This window comes from Phoxinus phoxinus (assembly GCF_949152265.1).
Source record: "Phoxinus phoxinus genome assembly, chromosome: 12".
NCBI lineage: Eukaryota > Metazoa > Chordata > Actinopteri > Cypriniformes > Leuciscidae > Phoxinus > Phoxinus phoxinus.
This window is the reverse complement of record NC_136887.1, coordinates 4,893,750-4,911,270: the sequence shown is the minus strand read 5'-3', so window position 1 is coordinate 4,911,270 and position 17,521 is coordinate 4,893,750. Positions and strand designations below refer to the sequence as shown.

Sequence of the window (17,521 nt, the reverse complement as noted above, 5' to 3'; positions counted from 1 at the left end):
ACGAAGACCACAGCACCTCTCATGGTGAATCAAAGGCCAGAGAATAAAAATATGTTTTTAAACGAGATTTAAAAGTGTGAAGGGTGGGCGCAATTTTAATGTGCGGGGGTAAATCATTCCACAATTTGGGAGCAACTGCTGAAAACGAGCAGTTGCCTCTGGTCTTTAGCCTGGTCCTGGGCACATTCAGCCGCCGCTGATCACCAGACCTCAGCGACCTTGACGGAGTGTAAATGTGCAGGAGCTCTGAAATGTACTGAGGTGCCAACCCATTTAGCGACTTAAAAACAAACATTAAAATCTTAAAATGTATTCTAAAATATACAGGAAGCCAGTGGAGCGAGGCCAAAATAGGAGTTATGTGTTCATGTTTCCGAGCTCCTGTTAGCAGGCGAGCAGCTGCATTTTGGACTAACTGTAAGCGTGAAAGCAAAGTTTGGTTCACACCAATGTAAAGTGCATTACAGTAGTCCAAACGGCTCGAAAAAAAAGCATGAATCACTTGCTCAAAAATATTAAAAGATAAAACAGGTTTAATTTTGGTTAAAAGCCTCAATTGATAAAAACAGGATTTAACCACCATGTTTATCTGCTTGTCAAGCTTAACTATGTGTGCTTCTCAATATCCCTCCTCGTCTCCTCGCTCCTCCGTCCTCCATCCTATGACCCGGAAGCCGATAGAGCTCAGCCATCTTGAAGGACATCTCAATAGAGTGCCGAAGTTATGACGTCACTTTGTAGGCCAACCCGGAGGTTAGCGGCGCATGGGTTCCCTCGATCGAAAAGCTATGCATTTTCCCCATAGACTTTTGGAAAATCGCCAAAAATAAGATCTGTGTTCAACAAAGAGTTGTGACCCTTACACGTTTTGTCTATCAAGATAATCTTTACAAGTTAATCCAAAATGTATACATTTTGAAGCCTAAATAAAGCCGTCAGATATCAAATGCTAACGGTAGGCTATAAACGGACTACAGCACACCACTCTGACCATGGTCGCGGAACAACGTCATCATCAAGCGTTCATTATGATCTGCGCTGTGTATGAACCCTATGGTATGAACTTATCCACTTTTTCATGAGAAATATTGCCCATTCGTTTTTTCCAAAAATGTTAGAAAATAATTTTGTTTATGCGTGCCTCTCTGAGATTTTTTTATCGTTTGTTAATGTTTTATTTATTCGTTTATTATTTTGTTAGTTTATATAAACCTTAATATTATTTTCTTTGTGATTAAGATTATTATGCCGGATCATTGTGCCCCAAATAAACTTTAATAAAGATTACCTTTCACTGTATTATGTTTGATTGTATGTTTGCATACCATTTGCTAATTCGCCAGAAAAAAACGAGCATCTTTCATTCGACGACTTGTGGTTGCATCTCGGGACAAAACAAAACACCATTGTCGAACAGTCTCTCCACAGAAATAAAGAACGTCAGGCTGAAACGCGGGTTAGTAGTGAGAGATTTCCTGTTTGTCATGATGACGTCTAAAGTCCCCGCCAAAGGATGTAGTCCCTTTTAGCAACTTGTTAGCAACCACCGTTTTTAAGTCACAATAAAGTTTAAAAAAATCACAAGCAGGTTATAACTGGTGTGTTTTATGTCATAGATCAAAACGTGAAAATATTTAGAGGCCTTGTTAACCACAGACCTTATTTCAGGCGACTTAGCAAAAACCCATTCAAAAAACCCATAGACTTTAGGGCGAGGGAACCGGAACTCACTTCCGCGTTTTGGTCTACAAAGTGACGTCATAACTTCGGCACTCTATTCTCTAATTGCACCGCGAGGATCGAGGAGTGAGGGGGCTTCCAGAGGAGAGCGAGGATTAAATAAATAACCAAACTTCAACAACATAAGGGCAGATCTTTTGAGCGCTGCTGATGACGCTGTAAAGTGACGCTCGAGTGATCAAGTATTCCAATGTAGAAAAAAGCTTTCATTCGATTCCTCCGTCCTCCTTTCCTTTCCTTGCAGCCTTCCCCCGCGTCCTCCAGGGGGTGGAGCTGAGACGCGAGGAAAGGAAGCGAGGAAAGGAAACGAGGATGCACAAATAAGAATTGAGAAGCACACTATATTTCCCATAACCCACTGCCTGGACCCATTATACTTAGGCTACTTACATTCTGCTGTGTCTCATTACCTTGTTGATATTGCCAATATAAGCCCATGTGTTCTGTCATTCCTTGCAAAAGTCTTGGATGTTGTTACTCTGCATTACACTTAAAGTTGTGGTTAGTGAAGGATTTAGGTGGATGCAAATGTACAGGTGCTGGACGATTATGGAGTCTGTTTTAAAGGTGCTCTAAGCGATGTTGGGTGACGTCACTTCTTGTTGCCGTTCGAAGTATTGTCAAACAAAAAGGCTAGCTCGACCCTCCCTCCTCCTCATCCCGTCCCCTCCCTTCCGTGCTTCCTGAAACAGGCTTTTCCAATGTAAATTCGGGACTTTGAGCGTTCCTTCTCCTTTTCCCTCTTCTTTGCTATTTGTTCATCGGAATGATGTCTCTTTGGTCATATCAAAATTAAAGAGAATATCATTCTAACGTTGGTCGTTGTCTAGGACATCTCTCCTCCACTCCCCACACCCCCCTTCATGTGCACGCGCACTCATGTGTTCTTCCACATCAGAATATCGCCTCCTGACAGCTGCAGCTAAAGTCCCTTTCATAGTTTTGAAGCCATGGTCATCGTCGATCTCTCTAGACAGAAATCGCTGCAGTACAGTGACAGCAGGAATAACATCTGCTGCCATAGCTTCAGAAGAGCTAACTTTTCGTGTTAACTCCTTAAACGGACCCAGAACAGTTACAACCTTCTCCAGCAGTGCCCACTGGTGAGCCGTGAGATTATCAGGGAGTTCACGTTCGGACACAAAAACTCCTAGAGCCCGTTTCTGCTCAATCAGGGACTGGATCATGTCAAATGTACTGTTCCAGCGGGTCTGTACGTCCTGCTGTAGTCGTTTTGCAGGCTGACCGATCTCTAACTGAATGTCTTCGAGGCAGGAGTAGGCTAGAGGAGAATGTTTAAAATGGCCAACGATTTTGTGTCCGATAGCCAATGCATCAGCAACACTTCTCTGTGACAAAAGTCCTTCGTGGACCACCAGCTGGAGAGTGTGAGCGGCACAAGGTAGGCTGGGGAGTCCAGCATCATTCATGCCCTTAATCATATTTTAAGCGTTATCTCGTAGCACAACGTGGACAGAGGTTTTCGGAACGCACCAGGTCTGAAGCATCCCATCGAACGCACCGGCTATGGCTTGGCTGGTGTGCGAGCCCCGGAACGGCTTTGCTTGTAAGGTGGCTTGGCGAAGAGTAAAGTTGTCATCAATCCACTGTACAGTTAAACTGAGCAGAGACATTGGGCAGACACTGCTTGACCAAATATCTGTTGTAAAACTGACGATCGAAACGTCAGGCAACAGGCCACTGACGTGCTTTTTCACGTCATGAAACACTTTCGTTAGCATAGCGGTTGTAATGTAATGGCGACTCGGAATTTCGTATCGCGGCTCCAGTATGCCAAGAAGATGACGAAATCCTATATTTTCAACAGCCGACAATGGCTGGTCATCAAGTGCAATAAAGTATGCAATTCCCTCTGTTATTTTTAGTGCCCGTGGGTTATCTCTGGACAGCTTCTCGCGCTTCTGTAAAACCTGTGTAAATGTTGGCTGCTGAGTTGCTTGTTTAGCTTGACTAAACTGTGTGTATTCAGCGCTATGATGCGTCTTCAGATGTTTAATTAGATTGCTGGTGTTAAACGATGTACTTTCTTTTCCTCCTCTCGACACCTTAGCTGAACATAACTTACAGTCTGCCTTGCTGCTGTCATCATCCCTTATCTTGAAATGAGCCCAAACCGCCAACATTTTTCGTTCCTATGCCTCAGTTCACCTAGACAAAGCGGCGGCTTGCGGTGGCCAGTTTCGTTTCACAAAATGTACATGGTATCGGTGCGTGGTATCGGCTAATTTTGTATCGGTATCGGGCCATCCCTAATCGAGAGGGCATTTTACAACTAGTGTTTCTCTGAACTGTCTTTAGGCGATTCATAATTAAACCTGTGCCTCTCTGTGCACCACCAGGATGGCCCCTTCCCATACCTCGCAGGGGGCTTCGTCTTCAGGCGGGATATGCAGAGTCCGGACCCTCGGATTGCAAGCTACAGACGGTATTACAAAGTTCTGTCATGAAACTCTAGATGCTCCGGCTGATGGTCTTTAACTCAATCTGCCGGCATCACATGGTTCTCTTCATGGCGCAGCTGATTGGTTCCTGTTGCATCAGCGGCCAATGAGCTTGTTGTTCAACATTCAAATACTTGATCAGTGTTGCTGTAGTTCCCCAGCTCCACCTGTATAGATCTGTTACGGGTAATGTCAATCTCGCTGTATTGTACAGCAGCAGCAGCAATAATAACAGCGGTGTAGCGGATCTATTGTCACCGGGTGACGAAGGCGGAACTAAAAATCAGAGCGTAATTCCCTTAGGGAGCACTTCCGGGGTAACAACAGGCCGGTTCCGGTTCACTGTCATGACCGACCAGAAAGGCAAACGTCAGTGGCTTACGGCTGGATGGACACCCTTCAGCCACGTCAGGTAAGTAGATCGGTATAGTTCCTCTTCAGACGAACTTCAATAACAAGATGGCGTACAGCTGGATGGAGACACTCTGGTCAGTGAAGGAGTTATAGGATAATATACATATGGACATATGAGGATTTCACTGGCAAGAAGATTACTAAAATGTGTCAATACTTTATCTTGTCTTACATATTGTAAACATGAATTTTTTTAATTTTTTATTGTATGACTCGTTTAACGGTTAAGTATTGAATTTCTAATAATAATAATTACTTTGGGATTTGGGATTTACAGTACAGTAGAATTTTTCTTAAAAAATATGTGCATGTAATATTTGATATAGCACACACACACACACACACACACACACACACACACACACACACACACACACACACACACACACACACACACACACACACACACACACACACACACACACACACACAAACACACACACACACAATTATTACACAATAATTTATCCAATTGACTCTAATATGCAGAAGCAGAAGAAAAAAACTTCTGAAAAAAAGAAAAGAAAACGGCACCATCTTGTAAAAAAAAAAAAAACTGTATTTTTTATTTATTTTAAAGTCTTGCCAACAGAACAAAAGTCTATTAACAAATAATGCATCATTTTATAGTTAAATGGCCCTGTGATAAAAAATTAATTGGCAGTTTTAATGGATTTCAATGCGGACATTTTTGTCCTTAATGTCCTGAGTGTAAATATTTTGTGTACCCAGTGATTTATGAAAGGAAATAAGAAAATTCCAATAAAAATTCAATTTAAAATTCAATAAAAATTAAAACCTTAAAGAGACACAAGGTATAAGTTGGCTCTACATTTTACATTGAAGTGTGATTGATCAATGAGAGATTACAGAGTTATTATTGAAGCATAATTTGCAAAACTGTATTAATCCAGAAGCAGAAGCAGATTTAACTGTGATTTTCTGCTGTAATAAACAGTTTAACTGGTAAGATCCTCAGAGGAGTTGTGCAGAAATTACATAAAAATGGAAAGACAGTTTCTGTGAAGGATCTCCTGAATGTGCGCAGACAGTCTTTAGTTACGGGATCAGAGAATGACACTGTTCCTTTGTCATAGTCCAGCCGAACTCTCACACGCTGGAGCTTCTGTTTAACAGTAAAGACAGTGCGGCGTTGCTCTGGGGATTGTGAGATGTATTTGCTGTCTATGTACCCCACACACCAGACATTAGAGTCAAAGAAAACCTCTCCCTTCCTCTGGTTTGATGCTGTGGTTATTCCAAGAATCCAGTCTGTACTGTCTCCAACCTCCACATCCCAGCAGTGTGTTCCTGAGTTAAAGCCCTCAGATCCCAGGACACATGGATACCTTTCAAACCTCTCTGGATTATCAGGAAGTGTTTTATATACATCACTGCGCGACACACTGGTCAGATCAGCAGAGAATGTGAGACGAGGATGTGCTGTGTTTGGATCCAGAGTCAACGGCGCTGCAGAGAGAATAACATCAGATTAGAGGATGAGATATGATGTATTTAAATATAAATGTAAAACACACATAAACACTTTGTTGAAAGAGATCATAAATCCTGCTATCATAACAGTCTCTCAGCAGAAGTGGAAAGAGGAATAAAATATTCTACAAAATATTCTGTGAAATTTTATTAAGTACAAGTAAAATTACCGGTCTAAAAATCTACGAGAGTAAAAGTAAAAAGCTCATTTAAAATGTACTCAGAGTAAAAGTTAGTGAGTTTTCTCCAGCGGGGGTGTGTGTGTGTGTGTGGGGGGGGGGGGGACGCTCCTGTGACGTGTGACATTTTCACAGTATGATAACGTCTCAGAAAATATCTGGTATTAATCAATTATTACATAAATAAACAGTATTATTAAATTATGTTTATTATTATTATCATCAGTTAAAATTACAGTTAAATTAATAAAAACTGGTTCCCTTTCGAAGGGAACTCGACAATACGTCATCGACGCTATGGGGAACGCCTCAGGCGTGACAGGTGTCTGAAATCACAATCAAATCACGGCAATCACATTGACCGGCGACAGCCCGTGAATCATTACGTGAATGATTAACGTGCGACCTGGAAGTATATAAGGGCGCCTTGCAAACATGACAAATCTTCCGTTCGTCTTCAGGGACTGTATGTTTGAACGCAAATTCACGAATAACGGAGAAATGAAGCGTGCAGCAAAAGCCAGTTGCTTTCAGAAGTGTGCCGACCCGTGTCCTCTATATCTGACGCCGGAGGACACACACCAGCTGTGCGTTTTTTGCCTGGGTGAAGAGCACGCACGGGAGGTTCTCGAGGGAGCTTCCTGTGCAAACTGGAGCGTTTTTCGTTGAAAACGCTCCGCTCTCGTCTGTCCCTCTTCTCGAGTGAAGGGGGGTCAGCATCTGGAAAGCCTCGTGGTTCAGGTCCCGCTCGTGCCGAGGCAGAGCGGCGACTTGCGTCATGGGGCTCCCAGATGGAGCTTGTCGATCACCTTGAGAGGGCTGTAAACCTCTCAGATGGTTCGACAACTGACGAGGGTGAGCTGCAGGCTGCCATGGCAGCGCGCTAGAGGAGAAACCGCTCGTGGCAGGCTCGACGATCGGTTTCTCCCCGGCCATAGACCACCAGCTCAGGTGAGCCTTCCATTTCTCCCCGACCTCCACACTGAGGTCGAGAAGGCATGGAAGAATCCATACTCCGCCCGTATCCACCGGCATCAGCGGGCTAGTTTCGCTGATGTCGAGGGGATCGGAGAGTATGGATATGTGTCGATGCCGCCCATTGACGAGACGTTTGCGAACTATCTCGTCTCTGGACAGGCATCGACACTGAGAGCTCCAACCCTACCATCCAAACCGCTGAAAACTACGGCTCGTTTGAATGGTAGAGCATACTCGGCAGCAGGTCAGGCTGGTGCGGCCCTGCACACCATGGCGGTTCTGCAGGCGTACCAGGCCGACCTGCTGAGGGATCTCGACCAGGGGGCAGGATTGTCCCCTGAGGCGGTGGCTGAGCTGCGCCGCACCACAGATCTGGCTCTCCGGGCCACCAAACAAACCGCTGCTTCGATCGGCCGGTCGATGGCAGCGATGGTGGCCACGGAGAGACATCTGTGGTTAAATCTTGCCGACATCGGGGAGAAAGAGAAGTCCTTTCTCCTCGATTCGCCGGTTTCGCCCTCTGAACTCTTCGGCACCTCCGTAGAGGCGGTGGTGGGGAAGTTCAGGGAGGCAAAGGCGCGCTCAGCAGCTTTTAAAACATGCATACCGCTGAGATCCGGGTCCGTGCCCAGGCAGGCGGGAGGACCTGGCCCATCCCGGTCTGAGGACCAGAGGCAGGGCCAGCGAGCCAGTGTCACCTCTCGTGCGCCCCCTCCAGGTAGGAGCAGGGCGCAGAAAAGGCGTGACTCCCGCAACAGGAGGGATTTGAGGGATGTTATCCAGCAAAAACGTCAGCGCCGCTGAAGGATAACTCCCTCCGAGGGTCATCAAATCTGCCCTCTCCTGCTTCCGACTCCCCAGGCGTTCATCACATCAGGCCTGGGGCGGGGCCTATGATGAGAACGATGTTCTGATGGCCCGCCTAGGCTTGGCCTGTGAGAGCGCCTCTTTCAGGCATGTAAAGTGATGGACCCCAGGTTCATAAGAAACTACCTGGCGAGTCTTCACTCCGCACGCCGCAGGTGAGCTGTCTGGTCTTCTTAAGAGTAATTTCTGAAGAATGTATACTAATATGTATCTCTCCACAGACCTCGTTCCCTGTATAGAGTCATGGGCATGTCATTGCAGAAAGAATAAGGTAAGGAGGAAAAATCTGGATTTTTTGGGGGCCCTGAAGTTCCCCTTTAGGTGGCTGGAACGTTAGGAAGAAGCACCATCTGTTGGGGCTTCTTTTGTGAAAATTGTTGGCCTTTGGGCTCTTAGCCACCTCAGGGTAGAGTAGTTGGTCCCTCTCAACTAGGATTTTTTGATCTGAGTTTGACTGACGCTTGAGCTTCAGATAGATCTATATGTCCGGCCCACGGGACCGTTTGACTTCCTTCCTGAGTACATCGCCCCCTTGAGCTCTGTCTGGGTTTTCATTGGGCTGAGCGATTCTGCAGCCAGTTGTATGAAATAATAATAACTATTTTTCTGTTAGGCTGTGGCTCCTCCGAGCCCTCAGGTAGATCTATGCTTGCAGGTTGGCCCTCACCAGGGCCGCCTCTGTAGCTGGCCTAGGCTGTGCCAGGGTTAGTAGAGGCGCTCTGCTTTAGCATTTCTGCCTCTGAACCTTCACTGTGTGAATTTAGGTTCCTAGCATCCCTGTATGACAGCCTCCTCCAATGGAGTCGTTAGGCCAAGGCCCGCCCCCTTCTCTGCATTCTGGGGCGACTAGAGTAATGCAGCGTGGTGCAGAGGTATGGTTTATAAAGATCCTGGGTTAGGCCTCAAATAGGCCTCCCCGGTACAATGTGTCTTTATTGAGCAGGGTGAGGCCGCCTTTCGCCTCACGAGGAGGCTGGGTCTGTCTGCCCGACCCTGCCGTGCAGAACTAGCATACGGAGTACTCCCCTGTGATACAGGGCAGGTCTGAGTCCTTCACTTTCAGTTCTGTATTATCCTACCTCGCACCACTGTGGCTCGGGTTGAGCGGAAAGTTCTAGCCTTCACTTCTTTTTTGGTCGAAGTACGCTCCCCTGAAGCCAGAGCATTGCCATGAGCTGTCGCCCATGCTTACAGTTGGTAGGCCCCTGACTTTGGGGCCTCCATTGAGGCAGAGTGGCGTATGTTGTACTCCCCTTGCTCAAAGGGTGCTAGCGCTCTTGCTGAGTACACTGCCATGGGCAATGTGATTAGGTACCAGAATGCTGTAGGCGCTGTCTAAACAGCTTATCTGCCAACGAAGGCTGCGCCATTAGGTAGTAGGCCTCAGCAGGCCTCCTGAATGGGCAGCTCCCAAGAGGGCGCTGTAGGCCAGCTCACCTCATGTGGCTGGCCTTGGTGGTTCGGGCAGTTGACTCACTGATGGGTGGTAGGCCCTAAACAGGCCTCCTCGGAAGTGAGTCCCAACATTGTGGGACATACTTGTTGGTGTGGTATGATTCCCAACAGTGTACCTTTGGAGCAGATTGACTTGCTGTCAGCTAGTAGGCCCAACCAGGCCTCCCTGATAGGCGAGTCCCCAGTGGGCTGGCCTTAACAGGCCGCCTTCGAACTGTCACCCAGATTCAGGGCTCATAGCTACCAGTTGTTTAAGAGTACTATCAGGTAGTAGGCCTCCTCAGGCCTCCCTGAAGGTAATTCCCACTTACGGTGGCTGTCAGGTAGTAGGCCTTACCAGGCCTCCCTGTAGGCAAGCCCATAGGACAGGCAACTGGACAGCTAGCCTGACCTACTATCAGGTAGTAGGCCTCACCGTGCCTCCCTGAAGGCATGTTCTCACATAATGTGATTATCAGGTGGTAGGCCGCTCCGGGCCTCCCTAAATGTGAGCTCCCAAGTATCGTGGCTGTCAGGTAGTAGGCCTCACCAGGCCTCCCTGAAGGTAGTTCCCACATACTGTGGTTATCAGGTTACAGGCCTCACCAGGCCTTCCTGGTCATGAGCTCCCACATGCTGGGGTTATCAGGTAATAGGCCTCACCAGGCCTCCCTGAAGGTGAGTTCCCGCATACTGTGGTTATCAGGTTACAGGCCTCACCAGGCCTTCCTGGTTATGAGTCTCCACATGTCAGGTTACAGGCCTCACCCGGCCTTCCTGAATGTGGGCTCCCACATATTGTGGTTATCAGGTTACAGGCCTCATCCGGCCTTCCTGGTTTTGAGCTCCCACACACTGTGGTCGCTAGGTTACAGGCCTTCCTGGTCATGAGAGCTCCCACATACTGTGGTTATCAGGTTACAGGCCTCACCAGGCCTTCCTGGTCATGAGAGCTCCCACATACTGGGGTTATCAGGTTACAGGCCTCACCAGGCCTTCCTGGTTATGAGCTCCCACATACTGTGGTTATCAGGTTACAGGCCTCACCAGGCCTTCCTGAATATGGGCGGTCGTAGGCCTCTCGTGAGGCCTCCCAGTTAGATCAGCCCCTAGGCCTTCACAGGCCTCCTCAGTGTTTCAAACACAAACACTGGGTAGATCCGTGGATCGAGTAGAGAAACTCCCCTCTCTAGCAAGGGTTGTAAAGCACTATGCTGAGTCATACTCTCCGGGATATCCCGTCTCTGAGATCCGGGCTGAGGTTCACTGCCAGCTTCGCAGTCCCTCGGGTTGGATGCTTTACCTAAGGCAAATGTCCAGAGGCTCTGTCTCCGGACAGACAGGAATTCGGCCAGACTGAAGTGTCCGACGTAGTGATATATGGTATATTCCCCCGTATAGTGACTGGCTGGGGTTCCCTCGGGTTCCCTAGCCACATTCCCTAGAAGGGACCCCTTCTAAATTGAAGTTGTGGTCCTAGGCCTTTGAGAAGGTCCAGGTAGGCCTTCAGATTACATATTTGAAGTTCCTCCTGTTAGGCTTATAGCTTGGGCTATGACCGTAGGGAATGCTGTCACTGACAGCCCAGTGTGACCTGAGGGTGAGTGGTTCTTGCATTTCTTTTTGAATTTGCTGGTTCTGACAGTTGTCACTGCCTCCTGGCATGCACTCCCCTTAGCATGGCGGCGTGGGTATATCGTTCCCCATAGCGTCGATGACGTATTGTTGAGTTCCCTTCGAAAGGGAACGTCTCAGGTTACAACTGTAACCTATGTTCCCTGAGAACAGGGAACGAGACAATACGTCTCCCTGCCATGCCTCGGGGCCTGCCTACCAAACAGTCCCTTCAGACGAAGGATGATTTGTCATGTTTGCAAGGCGCCCTTATATACTTCCAGGTCGCACGTTAATCATTCACGTAATGATTCACGGGCTGTCGCCGGTCAATGTGATTGCCGTGATTTGATTGTGATTTCAGACACCTGTCACGCCTGAGGCGTTCCCCATAGCGTCGATGACGTATTGTCTCGTTCCCTGTTCTCAGGGAACATAGGTTACAGTTGTAACCTGAGACGTTTTCTTGGTTGAACAAATGCTTTTATTATAACCTTGAAACCATTTGTTTGTTTTGTTTATTAAAATTTCAATAAAACATGTCTAATCAACTAAATTCAATAATTGATAATGAATTAGATTCACAACTTATTTTTTAACATTAATAATTTATTCAAAAAAATAATTATTCAGAAAATTAATGTTTCTTTTTATGATTTAATATAAAGATATTATAAAAAACAGTGGTAATCAAATAAAAAATTATCCTTTTAATTTTTGGGGAAGAGCTGAAAAACAGATTTACTAAATTAAACCATGAACAAAAAAATTATATTCTTTAAATAATGTTTAAATAAAATGAATTATTATTGTTGCTGTGTGCATGTAAATTACATATTCATGACTGGATTCTGGAAATCATTCGGCCTTGAGTTATGAACGGGACACGGGTCATTACTGGGATTCGGGAATATTCAACTTGGATTTTAGGTTTTTTTAAAGTACATATAATTTTTTTTCTAAATAGCCCACATCATTATGCACATAAAAAAACATATTATAAAATCTTATTTTCCCACCTCAGGCATTTCAGAGCTTTTATTAATTTCAGTGTTTTTCAGATTTAAACCTTTCATTCTCAACCCTGTAACGGACAAAATGGACTTTGTTTAAAGAGGATTTTACACAAAACTAGCTATAAAACAAACATCTGCTCATGTGTCCCTCATAACAACTTAATACAAATGTAACATTTATGATACTTTTCACATTTTGGGGGCTGAAGTTAAAAATAGGCAAATTGTGTGTCTCTATTAATAAAAAAATGTTAAACTAAAACCACAATTGTATTGTGTTCGTCCTGAACATGTCGGTGGTAATCAGCAAGAAATGCCTTCATTTTTAATTGCCTTCCATATTTCATCCAAACATATTAATGTGACACGGTTAATAAAAGTGTGACGAGGTTGAAGACTGTAACCGGTTTGAAGGGAGGCATTGTCTTCACTTTTACTGTATATATTTTTTTTCTTTTTTCTTTCTCATATTTTCTTGTCCTTATGCTTAGTTTACAATAGATATAAGACATTATTTTATGATTATAAAAAAATGTAATGCAATATTTTTTTATTCATTATAATGGACATACAAATTATTGTGGAAAGTTTTTAATATTTCATTTTGGTGAACCACCACCTTTAAAAAGTCTGGGGGAATAGACTTTTCACTATGAGTTCGCTGTATGATCTGATGATTTTCTGAAATGCAGTTCAGATTCACTTAGAAATTCAAGTGATTATTAAATATATTTCTATCAAATGTGATGTTGTGTGTGTTTCTATCTGCACTATCTTCTGCACTGGTGTCAGATCTGCTGAGACTCACTGTGTTGGACAGTTTCCAGCATCTTCTTCCCGACTCTGAACGGCAGGTTACCCAGATAACGCGACACATGAATCAAAGCTCCAGAACTCATCCGTGGATCCGGCTGTGAGATCTGGACTCTGAGGAACATTCAGGAGTCAGAACTGCAGTGAGTTTGAGTTCAGATCCACTGAGAGAAGAGATACGAGCAGCTCACTTACCTTTCCATTGAGGCGTTAAAGTTCTGGAAAATATAGAGTTTAAAACATTTTAATATCTTATCAAACACTCTCACTGTCAATGAGTCTCTCTATACAAGTTGTTTTCTGCACAGAGAATGAAGCCAGATTGATTTGTCACCTTTAGAAACGAGACGTCGTTGTCTTTCATCATCTCCTCCATGTCTCTGAGTGTGTGTGAAAGAGCTGAGATGTGTGTGTTCATCTCCTCCAGCTTCTCCTTCATCCTCTGCTTCTTCTGCTCCTCTTCCTCCCTCAGTGCAGTGACTGCAGCTTCTTCTTCGTCTCTGAGAAACTGATGAAGCTTCTCAAACTCTTCTTTAATCTGACGCTCTGTGTGCTCAGCTTGAGACTGAAATCACATCACATTCACTTCTGTGTGAACACACACTCCACTAATGTCAGTAATACACTGTGTGTGAATGTTGAGTATTTAACTCTTTATATCCTCACCGTGATGTGTTGAATTGTTTCATCACACTTTTTCTTCATTTCTTCTCCATGTTTGAGCTTGTTTTGTAGGGACGTCAGCGCTGTATTAAATTCCTCCTACAGGTTAAGATGAAAATCTGTGAAACTTATGCAGCTTTAAGAGGTTTAAACATTGTATGTTTGAACGTTTTGTTATTATTATTATTTAATTATATGTTGACTGGATCATTCTCAGGAAGGATTTGTGCATATATATTTTAATTATATAATCTGGAAAGGATGAACATGATCAAGAAATCATGTTTTTATCAAACAAATGTGTTTTTTGCAATGACCAATTCTTAATTATTATATCCATGCAGTTTTCAATTTGTTGTTGTACAAAACAAATACAGAAAGTGAAATTTTCTAAGTATTCAGCCACTTTTTGGTGTGTCTTAAATTGAAAAAATAATAATAACCCATGACATTTATATTTTTTCAGAACATGTTTTGTGCCAATGCTGTTACATTCAAGAAGATCTGAACATCAGAGGGTCGAAGTTTAGTGCAGAATTGTATATCAGTAAATCATAGAGATTTAGTCTGAGTAAAAAATAATACTGGTCTATTGTTTACACAAATAATATATTATTATTACACATTATTATTTCTAACCCATACTTACATACATTTGCAATCGTCACATTTCCGAATATGTATGACCCTTCTGCCAGTCGTACACTACTACCAATCAGAGGCTTTAGAGCATTGTGCAGTTCTAACTTCCTGTGTGTGTTTCTATTCTTTAGATGCCTTACAACAACAAGCGATGGCTGAGAAAAGGAGGCCTCAAATTTTGTATTTGCTGAAACTTCAAAAATGTATGCCCCTGAACTGCTCGTGGTGGAAACCCCAGAGTTCATCAGAGTATCAATCTAATAAGGACATCCTTTTAGCATCAGAAGAGCTTCAATCCTTGAAAAGCTTCAAGTCCTGAACAGTGAACTGTGGCAGTGTTTAAGTCTGTAGCACTGTGTGTTTCTGTCTTTTGCTGCTGAGTTTACATTTGCATTTATCCTACTTCAATTTCACAGATGCACGTTGCATTTGGCGTCATGGTATTCCAGGCTCTTCTCCTGGTATACACTTTATTAATTCAGAATTAATAATTTTGTAATTGTTTTAAGTCACTTTGTCATCAATTTTATTATATTCTGTACTTAAGTTGTGTTTTAAGTTCTTAACCCCAGTTTCACAGTCAAGGTTTAGGCTAAATCCCAGACTAACATGCATGATTCAGCAGTTTTAACTGAAAGCAACTTGCACTGATATATCTTAAAATATGTCAGTGTCTTGTTTCAAGATTCACACCAGTAATGTTTTTTACTGAGGCACGTTTAGAAAAGCTACTTAAATTGCCCAATCCTGGCTTAATCTAAATCCTGTCTGTGAAACCAGGCCATAATGTTTTATTTGTATAAAATGTTCATGGGTTTTAGTCACCATTAGTCACATTTTTAGAGCCACTTGTTTTTCCTGAATGTGATGTTAAGTCCTGTTCAAACAGTGTGGGGTCATACATAAAAACATTTGCATGTAAACTGAAGGTTTAAAGTTGTTTACTTTGAGAGACTTTTTGATTCAAAACCATATTAATTGCATCCTTACATTGTTTTTGATTGAAAGGAGTAAAATCAGACAATTAATAGAATCCTGCTGTTCATAAAGCAAGATTGATTTGATATTGTTTCTATGTTAATTTAATGGTAAATAAGTGATTTAATTAAGGTTGAAAAAATATATAGATTTTTCATCTTTGAAATAACATTATTTCAGGGTGCACACCTGATGAAAAATCAATGTTAAATTTCAACATTGATTCAATGATCTTTTGGTTAATGCATTAACATTGATTCAGTGTTAGTCAGCTATCTGAGTGAAATGGTCCTCACTGCAGAACACGAAATCCAGGGGGAGGAGTTGGATCCAGATCCAACTCCTCCCACCTTCATTATACCTAAACCTACCAATCTCCACCCCTTAGATCTGATCCAACTCCGCCCCCTGGATCTCTTGTACTGCAGTGAGGTGCTACTGATCTGGGTACTGATTATATGTATAACACTGTATTATCATATGAAATGAGAGATATGTCTTACCTTGTAAGATGAAAGCACTTCACTGATAGGTCTGAATTTATGATTGTCATGTTTTTGTGAATTAATACACACTAAACACACAGGCTGTTTGTCCTCCAGACAGAAGAGTTTGAGTTTCTCACTGTGTAAACTGCAGATCTCCTCAGATCCTGATGAACGTTTCTCATTTCTCTCCTTCAGGAACGACTCACACAAGTTTTTTAACACAAGATTAACTGGAGGATCTTCTCTTGAGGATCTTCTCCTGCAGAGAGGACACTCCTGAGTTTTCTTAGTTTTCCAGAACTGTTGTAGACACTCTTTACAGAAACTGTGACTACAGGACAGAAAAACAGGAACCTTGAAGATTTCACAGCAAACAGGACAAGAAAGCTCTTCCACAGATTTTGAATCCATTTCCTCGTCTTGTAAAATATCCAATGATCTAAAATTTACTTTCACTTTCTGAACTTTGGTTTGAAAAATAAGTAACTATTACTATCAAAATCGAATTCAGAAATACACAAAAATCCTAATATAATGTGTCCTCCTCTGTTCTTCACAACTCGTTTTAGCTTTCAGTGAAAATGAAAGGTAGAAATGATGACTAGTCACTTCCTGGTTGTTTTTGTAAGAGGGTGGAGTTTATGAGGATCTTTTGGAGCTGGGTGCATAAACCACTGAAACTAGTCTAAGTTAGTCATCTTTTTTTTTAAGACTGTTCAAATCTTTTATAAGTCAGTTACATAAAAATTTGATTCCAAAAAAAATAAGACTGATTGTCCCTTCTAGTGGGTCATATAATACTGTCACATCCACCAGCTGGAGTGCCCATGATCTCCACAAGGGGGAAAAACCTCCCGCCATCTTATCACAGACTATATTTCCCATAACCCACTGGACCCATTATGCTTACTTACATTCTGCTGTGTCTCATTACCTTGTTAATATTGCCAATATAAGCCCTGTGTGTTCTGTCATTCCTTGCAAAAGTCTTGGATGTTGTTACTCTGCATTTCTGAGTGTTATCCTGGTTTTGTGTGTCTTGTTTTATATATATATATATATATCATTTCTCTGCCTGTGTTTTGGAATCTGGATCCCCTTTTTGCCTGTGTTTTCTGTAGTGATGGTGAAGTGAAGCTTTTTAAATCAGAGCTCGACGAGGACCTCTGCTGGTGAAAGTGAGGGAAAGTGCTGTGTTGCAAAATGTTTCACATCAGAACGCATTAAAGGTGGGGTATGTGATTCTCTTTTTTGACCCTTTTTAAAAAAAAAAAATCAATTGAAATCCTATTCCTAACCCACTTACAACCACTGAGTTAGAAGCACTGAAATGAAAATTAAGCAATTTAATCATCTGTGGAACGGGCAGGACTCGAAAAACTCCAGCCAATCATTTTCAAGACCACCTATTGGACAGTCAAGTTCGTCAATCAAACGGTCGGATATTTTAATATATCAAACATACAATTGAATAAAAGAGCTCTGTTAGTCTCCAATGCAATAACATCTTAACACTGTTTGGTATAAAAATACACATTCATTATGATAAATATTTATTCACAAATAAAAATCTCTACTGAGTTTCAAACAAGTAATTTTTTGTAACTGTAGAAAAACGAGTCAGCACATAGGACATCTGTACATGTTGATATGCTTTGTCAAATAATCTGCAGGACATTTTCAGTAGAAGTTGACTCAAAGTCTTTTAACATGTAAACACATCAAATAACATCTTTAAA

General features: G+C 42.9%; 1 protein-coding gene across 1 annotated transcript; it reads right to left on the bottom strand.

The window, feature by feature from the left end:
• Window positions 1-5,158: 5,158 nt before the first annotated feature.
• Window positions 5,159-16,400, bottom strand: LOC307007816 (zinc-binding protein A33-like). Its single transcript, XM_079630187.1, has 6 exons — window positions 15,798-16,400; window positions 13,678-13,773; window positions 13,346-13,576; window positions 13,207-13,229; window positions 13,007-13,125; window positions 5,159-6,086 (listed from the first exon to the last, which is right to left on the bottom strand). Exons 1-6 carry the CDS (start codon window positions 16,191-16,193, stop codon window positions 5,545-5,547), a joined length of 1,407 nt encoding a protein of 468 aa, XP_079486313.1. The 5' UTR covers window positions 16,194-16,400; the 3' UTR covers window positions 5,159-5,544.
• Window positions 16,401-17,521: the final 1,121 nt, after the last annotated feature.

Coding starts and splice junctions, on each gene's coding strand:
- LOC307007816 (XM_079630187.1), bottom strand. CDS start 16,193: ATGGATTCAAAATCTGTGGAAGAGCTTTCTTGTCCTGTTTGCTGTGAA. Junction 13,230..13,345: donor ACGACGTCTCGTTTCTAAAG/GTGACAAATCAA, acceptor TATATTTTCCAG/AACTTTAACGCCTCAATGGA. Junction 13,126..13,206: donor TTTAACGCCTCAATGGAAAG/GTAAGTGAGCTG, acceptor AATGTTCCTCAG/AGTCCAGATCTCACAGCCGG.